The sequence below is a fragment of the Amaranthus tricolor genome, chromosome 15 (genome assembly GCF_026212465.1).
Source record: "Amaranthus tricolor cultivar Red isolate AtriRed21 chromosome 15, ASM2621246v1, whole genome shotgun sequence".
Taxonomy (NCBI): domain Eukaryota; kingdom Viridiplantae; phylum Streptophyta; class Magnoliopsida; order Caryophyllales; family Amaranthaceae; genus Amaranthus; species Amaranthus tricolor.
The window spans coordinates 8,911,919-8,923,083 of NC_080061.1; the positions used below are offsets into that span (position 1 = coordinate 8,911,919).

Genomic DNA, 11,165 nt, shown 5'->3' on the forward strand with positions numbered 1-11,165 from the left:
AAAAGAAAAAAATAAAAATAAGAGAAAATAGAGTAAAATAAGGACAAATACCAAACTAAGCAAGAATACGTAAAAACCCAAGCAAGAACACGTAACTACCAAACTAAGGTACCCTCCCCACAAACTAAGTTTTGTATTTGTTAATTAGAATTCAACAATTATGATAAGAAAGACACTCACAACATCCTCCCTCTATGATAGATTAACATAATTAGAATATTGTTTAAAAGTTCTTATTTTGTATATAATATTGTGTAATATATTGTTTCCTTGTATTTATGATATCTCTCTTGTATATATTTGATTTAATGAATAGCAAGGTCATTAGGATTGGAATTCTACGTAGGATCGAAATTAATTGGTGGGGTCAGATCTTTAGGATTGGATTGTAAGATCGGATGATCCTACAAATTTGCAGAATTAATAACAAGTTATATTATGTGTATGTTTATTATTTGATCATTTTCAATTTATTAAAAAACATTAAGAACCCATACATTTTATCAAGGTTTTGCTTTAATTTTAAAATACATACATATCTTTCTTTTAATGTCGTTTTTTTCTCTATTCATAATGAAATGACAATATATATATATATATATATATATATATAAGATATACACTACATATAATATATTTATAGCACATACACATAAGGATATAACAATTAACCATAGTAAGCAAAAAAGAACAAAGATACTACCAACGATCCTAGTCGATCCTAACCGATCCTACCAATCTTATGCACGATCCTGACTGATTCCAATCCTATGCACGATTCTAGTCGCTGGCACCGATCTGGATCGTAGGATCGTACGATCATACGATCCAGATCGCGATTTTGATAACCATGAATAAATTTATCCCCTTCATCAAATATCACCTTGCTTGGTGACTTACATTGTTCATCATCAACATTGTGGTCCAAGAAACAACCAAACTTGTAGCATAAAATATGCGTGATCTTCCTCCTCTTCCTGGGCAGCATCCTCAATCTAATGACTTTCAAAGAACCTTCAATACTAGCCTTCAAAATCATCATTTTCCCTTGACGTTCCTCTCAAACTTAGGTAGTAAATACATTTCCCTTGGATTCAATTACAAGTATGTAGTACATTAACAATAATAAATTTTTCTAAACATAAATAGCTTTGTCAAGACTCGTAAATATATCCTATCTAAGAAAATTAATCATTATGAATTGTAAAAATTAAGATAAAATTTATGAGATAAGAGAATTATCATCATGGTTATGGATTTTAGAAAATAATGTTTTTGATTTCATTGTTATGACGATATATAACAAATCATAAAATGTTTTTTTGGAAGCTCTCTTATATTTAGGTCATATGAAATGATACAGATCCATAAATGGTCATTTCTAACCCCTAGAAAAAGTAAGTATTTGCCTAGGATCTAGAGCTAGACTAGACTTAATATCTGAAGTTTTGATTAATAAAGTAGGCACTTAAAAATTTACAATTATAGTTAGTTCTTTTATCGATTAAAAAGTATATATGACACACCTAAGTTGTATTTATAATAATAATTAGAGTAAATTATAAAAAACTACCTAATTTATACCCTATTTTGTAAAAACCTACCTTATGTAAAATTTTTTATAAAAAACTCTCTTATAGAATACAATTCTTTGCAAAACACTACCTTATAACGGTTTTTGGCCTTTGACCGATTTGCAGTACAAACCTTCCTTTCCTTGTTTCTCTAAGATTTTCAGTACAACAATGGCGGCTCATCTCTCTGTTTGCCTCATGAATCGGATTCTTGAAGGCGAAACGATGCTCTCGGGTCTTGTAAAGCCTTGAAACTATCCCTTTCTTCTTCCTTTGTCATTTTCGGTCCAATACACAGCCACAAAATCCGACCGATACCACTAATAGTCCTGCCAATCCATGAAGACAAAATCTTGCATTTCTTCTTGATTCTAAACATTTCTTATGTAAGGTAGATAATGATCTGCAACAATCATCCCTCTTAAAGATGAACACACCCAAGGAAAAGAAAGAACAAAATACGCACAACAATGGAAATGATTGCCAAATTAAAACCAACAGAGTGAAATGAAAACCAAATTAAACCCAAATGAACCCCATTAAAATCAACAGAGTGAAATGAAACCCAAATAAATCAACGAAAACCATGAAATGCAATGGAAACCAGCAGAGTGCTAGCTGCAAAATAGAAAATGAAAAAAAATATCACATTTGGAGCTAACATCAAATTAAAATAAACCCCATTTAGTCATAAGTCACAAAGTTACATAATTAATCCCCTAAATCATTAACCCTAATTAGAATCGGGTAGTTGGAAATTACTTTCTCAAATACAAAAAAGGTGGTTTACTAGTAAATGAATTGGACCGAAAATGACAAAGGAAGAAGAAAGGGATAGTTTCAAGGCTTTACAAGACCCGAGAGCATCGTTTTTCCTTCAAGAATCCGATTCATGAGGCAAACAGAGAGATGAGCTGCCATTGTTGTACTGCAAATCTTAGAGAAACAAGGCAAGGAAGGTTTGTACTGCAAATCACGTGACTGTCACGTGAGGGTCAACGGTTATACTTAACGGTCAAAAGGCCAAAAACCGTTATAAGGTAGTGTTTTGCAAAGAATTGTATTATATAAGGTAGTTTTTTGCAAAATTTTTACATAAGGTAGTTTTTTACAAAATGGGGTATAGATTAGGTAGTTTTTTATAATTTACTCTAATAATTATAATATATATGGTTTGTGTATGTTATTCGGCTAAACATTCGTTAAAGTTGGAATCAACTTTCTATAAAGAGTACCCATTTTATACAGTTTATCTAGTGCCATAAAATGTCAACAGGAAGAATATGGGATCTGCATGTCATGAAAACTTATTAGTACATAAGAGAGAAATAAACTTGCATTTTCTTATTATCATTCGCACTTAACCGACTAAAGAAAAAATGGCATAAGGCTTTCTAAACGAATTTTATTATTGTTGTTTAGAAAGTATTGCAATTTCATTAATTTTCTATTTAATTCAATATTTTTCAATTGAAATTATCTTCCAATAAGCTTGAAAGGTAATTTTCTTTGAATCTTTTTTATTGAATGTCATACGATGATAATATAATACTTATCCTTAAACATGGTTTTTTTAATAATTTTTTATTAGAGTCGAATACAACGTGTATAAGTAATCATAACAGATAATAAGAACGAGTTTTGTGAAGAAGAAAAATGGTTAAATTAAGAAAAATATATAAAACTTCTCAAGAAGGATTTAGCGCCTTGTGTAGTTGCTAACAATGTCATCTTCTTTGTTGCTTTTAGATATAAAAATAATAGGAAATTAGCCTCTTTGTTTAGTGTAGCTAGTAGCTGCTTTGTTTTTTGGCTTGTGTTATTGTTTGCCTTGTTGGTGTTTTGTTGGTTATGGGTTGCTTGTTTTTGTTTAGGGATGTGCTTTTTCTTTTATAGCCTAAGATAAAATTTTTTAAAGTTAATATATTCTACTTAATTGTCATAAAAAATTTCTCAAATAGTTTTCTAGTTAAATTATTATTAACTTTTCATAACAATTCTTATTATTTAATACTAATAACCAAATCAATTGCATATATATATATATATATATATATATATATATATATATATATATATATATATATATATATATATATATATATATATATATATATATATATTTCCAACATTACAACATTCTTACAATATATTTTAATGTGTCAATTATTACTCATATGTATGAACTTTGAACTTGATCATGAATAACTTCTACTACTATCAATTAATTTTAATAGTAATAAACGTACCTTCTTTGAATTTATATGTTGATTACCTCTCTTACTCTTAATTAGAATTGCACAGATAGATTTTCTAAATTCTAACATTTGAAGAAGATAAATGGTTAAATCAGACTAAATTTCAATCTCATTTTCATTATTTAATTAGTACCAATAATCAAAATTTCCTACTTGATCAGGAGTTGGAATACTATCAGTACCATATGCTCTGGCTTCGGGTGGCTGGTTAAGCCTCATTTTAATCTTCATAGTGGCAATAGCAGCATTCTACACAGGCTTACTCATAAAGCGTTGCATGGAAGATGATCCCAGGATTAAATCATACCCAGATATTGGGGAGCGAGCATTTGGGAAAATCGGAAGAACAATCATATCAACATTTATGTGCACAGAGCTATATTTAGTTGTAACAGGCTTTCTAATAATGGAAGGTGATAATCTGCACAATCTATTTCCAGAACTTTCCTTGGAAGCTTCTGGAATAAAAATAGGAGGAAGAGAAAGTTTTGTGTTGATTGTGGCGTTAATCATGCTTCCAACTGTATATTTAGATGATCTTCGTAGTCTGTCGTATATATCTGCAACAGGTGTGATAGCTTCGTTTATAATAATAGCATCAGTTGTACGAGTTGCTACATTTGATGGGATTGGATTTCATTACAAAGGAGAGCTTGTTGTTTGGTCTGGGATTCCTACTGCTGTTAGCTTATACGGCTTTTGCTATTGTGCTCATCCTGTTTTTCCTACCCTATATCACTCCATGGAGAAAAAACATCACTTCTCTAAGGTAAAGTTTTTTTTTAATGTTTGAAATTATAATTGAAAAATATGTTTTTAATTTTTCTTGTTTAGTCTCTTATAAAGGATTTTTTAAAAATAATTTGAGTTGAATAATGTTAAAAGTTATATTATGTTTAAGAATAGAAAAACTAAAACAAATATAAATATAATTTCAGTTAGGAAAAATTATAAGGAGTAATATAATCTTTTGCTTATTTTCTTATAATAATATCAACTTTTGATTAATCTTGAATGAGGGTGTTTTCTTAGAATATCCCTGACATGTTAAAAATCAAACTATAAATAATTATATGACAAAAAAAATTGATAAATTAGCTAATAAACTAAAGTTGGTATTATTCTAGAAAAAAAAACTCCTAAATTAGTATTATTCATGGTTAATCAAAAGTTGATATTATTATAAATAATTTAACAAAGATTGTATTATTGATGTAATTTTTTCTTTCATTTAACATTTAAACATGTTCTTTAAGCATGTGAAATCAATAATACAATATTCTTATTAGCTAATTATTGCAACTTAAATAGTTGTGATTGGGGACCCAACAATATTAACTATTTTTGTGCCTTAATAATCTCAATCCGATATATTTGCTAATATCACTTAGTTATAAGATATGTAAAAGAAATTTATTGTCTGAACAACAAATAAAACATTAAAAACTATTTTTTATTAAACATAAATCTTTAAACACAATTTTAGGCTTGTTCGAGTAAAACGTATAAATTAAAATATCTAAAAATCTTTTACACAAATTTATTAAGAAATAATAAACCAAATACAAACTATAATATGGGATTTTGTAATTTTATGCCTTATTCAAGTCAATCCAACACAATTAGCAATTTTAATAGTTGAGATCGAGAACCCAACACAATTAGCAATTTTATGCCTTATTCAAGTCAATCATGTCAATCCGGTGTATTTGATAATAACATTTAGTTATAAGATATGTAAAAGAAACATAAAGTGTCAACAAAAATTAAACAATTTGTATATATATCTTTTTATTAAACATAAATCTTTAAACACGGTTTTGGGGTTGTTTCAGTATATAAAAAATAAAACATCTAAAAACCCTAAAAATCAACATTTTCCAACAATTTTGTACAAATTATATACAAAATAAAAATCAATAATTTTTTTTTGAATTTCCCTTTTATGAATTACTCATAAAAAAAAACTCTCACATATATTTAAAATTAGGGAAATTTCACATGGTAATCCTAACGTTTTGGGTTTTCCACGTGGTAACCAAAACTTTTAAAAAATCTACGCGGTAACCCTGAAGTTTACTAAATTGTTCCACCGTGACCTTTTTGCACATAAAAATGTTAGCAAACGTTAATTTCGAAGCTTTAAGGTAGTTGTATTTGAGCGACTCAACATTTCAAGTGCCATCAGTTTCAACATTTTCCCCCAAAATATAAATCCTAACTCTACCATCTTTGGATTTGGGGGAAAAAATATAATTTGGATGAAAGATAGTAGAGTTGGGGTTTATAATTTGGGGAAAAAGGTTGAAACTGATGGCATTTGGAATGGTGAATCGCATAAATAGGCGTGTAGCAGCTTCAAAGCTTCGAAATTAACATTTGTTAACGTTTTTATGTGCAAAAAGATCACGGTGGTACAACTACGTAAACCTCAGGGTTACCTCGTGAATTTATATATGAGTCTATTCCCATTATATTGCTCAAAAAAAAAAAATAATTCCCACTTCGCATTATGTGGGAAACTATTTCCCACATTACCGTCCACGTCAGAAATTTTTTTTTTTTTTTCAGACAAAACCGCCACTTGAGATGGCGGTTTGCCTTAAGCACTAAACCGCCACATGAAGTAGCGGTTTGCTTATTAATTTTTTTCTTTTTTTTTTAAAAAAATTAAAATGACATGCTGTTTTGTACTGCTATAAAACCGCCACTTGAAGTGGCGGTTTGCTTACTTTTTTTTTTTTTTTAAAAAAAAATTTAATAATGTTTTGTACTACTGCAAAACCGCCACTTGAAGTGGCGGTTATCTTACTTTTTATTTAAAAAAAAATATATATTGTTTTGTACTACTACAAAACCGCCACTTCAAGTGGCGGTTTACTATTTTTTTTTTTTTTTTTTTAAAAAATTAAAATCCACAAAACGCCACTTCAAGTAGCGGTTTAGTTCAGATCTCTAAACAAAACCGCCTTTCCAGGTAGCGGTTTTATTTAAAAAAAAAAAAAAAAAAAAAAAAAAAAAAAAAAAACTGACGTGGACGGTAATGTGGGAAATAGTTTCCCACATAATGCAAAGTGGGAATTATTTTTTTTTTGAGCAATATAATGGGAATAGACTCATTTTTAAAAGAATTGGTTACTATGCGAAAAACCCAAAACCTCAGGGTTACCGTGTGAAATTTCCCTTAAAATTATAATAATCTTACTTCTATTCTTATTGCAGATATTATTTCTATGTTTCCTACTCTCGACAATATGCTACGCTTCTATGGCAATCATCGGCTACCTAATGTTCGGTTCAAAAGTAAATTCGCAAATAACTTTGAATCTTCCAGCTGACAAACTAAGCTCTAAAATTGCAATATATACTACTTTGGTCAATCCACTGTCGAAATATGCATTGATGTTACAACCAGTTGTAAATGCTGCAGAAGGTTGGTTTCCAAAACATCGTAAGAACAGATACTTCAAAATAATCGTACGGACATTGTTAGTTATTAGTCAAGTATTTGTAGCATTGGTTGTTCCTTTCTTTGGTTATCTTATGACACTTGTTGGAGCATTCTTAAGTCTTAGTGCATCAATAACTATTCCATGCTTGTGTTATTTGAAGATTTTTGGTTTTTCCTTTAAAGGTGAGATTATGTTAGTGATAGGAACCATATTGTTAAGTATTGTTATTGCAATGTTTGGTACTTACTCTTCTTTAGTACAAATTGTAAATGGAACTATTGTGAAATAGTTTTGTATTTTTGTTTATTGAGAATAAAGTTATGAAACAATTTGGTAGGTACAGGTGCATTAGTTAAATATCTATTATGTTTTTAGTCTAATCGATGTAGAATGAGTGGGTAAAATCTAGCTTATATAAGAGCTTAAGAAAACGATCGAGCTACATACTTGACTTTTGGATAATACTAAAATTTTTTTTTTTTTAAATCTAGTTTAAAATTTCTTGTAAAAAGACAAGCTTTATTTATTTTTTATAGAAAATAAAAGCATGGAAACGTAAAAAGGAAGGTGAAATATTCAATCATAATAAAAATGATGTATTTAATGTAAGCATTAAATGAGATTAATGTATCCATGTATTTAATTAATGTATCATAGCATTCATGCACTTCATCATTCATCCCCTTTGAGCATGCATTATACTGATTCAACATCCATCTTCTATTTCTCATTCATTTCCCATTTCATTATAAATTGAGTATATCAAGAAAGTAACCCCCGGGAAGAAATATATCGCATATGTTATGTATAGTCATCCACCATATGATCTTCAAGAGACCTTGCAAACAGGACTAGTTTATTTTGACTAAAACCATGACTTTAACCCAAACCTTGACTATGACCAAACTTTGACATTGATCATTATTAATTAACCTTATTTTCAAGAACTTCTCCACCACTTGAAAATGAGCTTATAACTCTTTTTTATATGATATTCTTGATTGAGTAGAAAATCATTATTAGGGTCTCAATCATCAACTTAAACTTTTGGTTTAGATGATCCTTTGAAAGGAGAGATTAAACCCATAACCTTCGACAAATTCTTATTAATACCGTCCCACCGTGAGACGGCTTAATATAAACTGACCCAATTTTTATTTTCCTAAAAGTTAATGAAAAAAAGTTTTTATTTAGTTATCTATTATGTAAGTTTAATTCAATTAATTTTATTTTAAACATAATTAATTTAGATTACTTATATGGATCCGTCTCATGATGAAATGGTCTTATGCAAAACTTGCTTGTGACCATCGATTACGAGTTATACTTCCATGATTACAATGGTTTGAAAATTATATCTTATAGCCATTGATAATTTTCTTTTGTTCTTCTTTTCTCTATTCCTCTCTTTAAAGAAAAAAAAAAGCTCTTTTCTTACTTTCGTGCAATTACCTTATGTAGCATCTATATCATAATAGAGGTAATATTAATAACATTAATTTTAGCTAATTTATCATTTATTTAAGCCAACTTATATATGTTGAATCATTGATTTGATCCAATATGACTCCCAATTGAAAAAATAAACTTAAATATTATATTACATAAAAAATCCGATTTAAAAACCAACCAAGTAATCAAACTTACAACAATAAGGACATGTTCTCTTCATCTGATCTTATTGGATCTGATCTGAATTTACTAAGGTCTGATCTGATCTGATCTGATCTGGTCTGATTCAGTCTGATCTGATCTGATCTGAATCTTTCTGATCTGGTCTGGTCTGATCTGATCTGGTCTGATCTGATCTGGTCTGGTCTGGTCTGATCTGATCTGCTCTGGTCTGATCTGATCTGATCTGGTCTGATCAGATTTGATTTGGTTTCATTGAGTTTGTTATTAATAATAGTAGTTAAGGTATTATTATTATTATTATTATTATTATTATTATTATTATTATTATTATTATTATTATTATTATTATTATTATTATTTATTTTTTTAATTTTTTTTAATTTTTTCTTATTATTATTATTATTATTATTTATTATTATTATTGTTATTATTATTATTATTATTATTATTATTATTATTATTATTATTATTGTTATTATTATTATTATTATTATTATTATTATTATTATTATTATTATTATTATTATTATTATTATTGTTATTATTATCATTATCACTATCACTATCACTATCACTATCATTATTATTATTATTATTATTACATACTACATAGTTTCTCCATCTAATAATATATATTACATTATAAAAATTAAACATGAAAAACTACGATGTTTCTGCTTCTCTTTGAATTGATGCCCAAATATCGTTGACTATATTTAGTTGAATTCTATAATAATAATAATAATAATAATAATAATAATAATAATGGTATGGTTTGATCTGATCTGATCTGGTCTCGTCTGGTCTGATCTGGTCTGGTCTGATCTGATCTGGTCTGGTCTGGTCTGTTCTGATCTGAAACTTTCTGATCTGATCTGAATAGTTCTGATCTGATCTGATCTGATTTGATCTGGTCTGATCTGATCTGATTCCAATAAGAATAAGTAATAAGTCAAAAAAATAAGTTGAAGAGAACACCTTCTAAGTCTTGTATAAAATCAAGCCATCATAAAATGAGCATACACAACTAATTTATTTCTTTAACTCGTCGCTTTTAAGGTTATTAATGATCACTTTTAACACTACAAAAAGTCATTTCTTCAAATTTGTAGTTCGTCATTTTAAAGTTATGAGTAGATTTGCAAAATTGATCTGACTTAAACTTGTCCAAACCCGATTGTAATTTAGTGGGTCAAAAACCCATAAATTTTTATTTGTAACCCAAAAATGATACAATCCGAAAATACCAGAAAAACTAAGTCAAACACCGAAACTTGAATCCGAACGTTTTGACCTATTTTCGGTTTCACTTTATTATTTTCAGTTACACATTATCATTTTCAGTAGGAACCCGATATATTTCTAGTCAATTTTTATATTTTTGGAATTGATTCTATTTTATAAAATATATTTTCTTAACAAATATTAAAAATTACTATATATATTTCTTAACAAAACTTAATGAAAAAAAAATAAATGTTTTTAAATCCTTGACCTGTTGGATTGACCTAAATAGAACCCAAATTCGATAAGATCCGATCCAAAAATGATTCGACCCGAAAATGTCATGATCTGAAATTGACCCGATCAAAACTGACCTCTCCCGCAATTCGTACCCCACCCCTTTTGACTAGTCTAGTTATAAGTAATCACTTAATTATGGTTATAAAAGATCACTTTTAAGATTGTAAGTGGTCAATTTAAGGTTATACTCCTATGTAATCACTTTAAAGATATAATTAGTCAATTAAAGATTGTGATACTTTTAGATTATAAGCAATCACTTTATTACTAAAATTATACATTACGCCAATTCAATAGAAATTGTATCATCTATGAAAGGGTTTGATTATAAAATTTGTGAATCACAAATTCTTGTGAAAGACAGACTCTTTGAGAAAACATTTCTAATTGGGCCGACTCATAAAGGAAATTGTAAAGTAAGTTACTCAGTGACCATTAAGGATATTGTAAGTAGACATTTTAGATATTGTAGGTATTGCATACTTACTCCATGGGCATTAAGGATATTGTAAATAGACATTAAGGATACGATAAGTAGACATTTTAAGGATGATGTAAGTAGGCATTAAGGGTACTGTAAATAGGCATTGAAAGATAATGTAAGTAGGCATTATGGATATTGTAAGTAGGCATTAAGGATACGGATTGCAGGCATTAAGAATAATGTAAATAGACATTAAGAATAATGTAAATAGGCATTAAGAATGCTATAAGTGAGCATT

General features: G+C 28.5%; 1 protein-coding gene across 1 annotated transcript in view; it reads left to right on the top strand.

Moving 5' to 3' along the window:
- The window catches only part of LOC130801506 (amino acid transporter AVT1I-like), a 14,523-nt gene extending 6,899 nt beyond the window's left edge, over positions 1-7,624 (top strand). Inside the window, exons 2-3 of the mRNA XM_057665373.1 lie at positions 3,994-4,601; positions 7,055-7,624. Coding sequence (XP_057521356.1) covers positions 3,994-4,601; positions 7,055-7,573 — 1,127 coding nt within the window. The 3' untranslated portion in view covers positions 7,574-7,624. The remainder of the gene's footprint in view (positions 1-3,993; positions 4,602-7,054) is intronic.
- Positions 7,625-11,165: the final 3,541 nt, after the last annotated feature.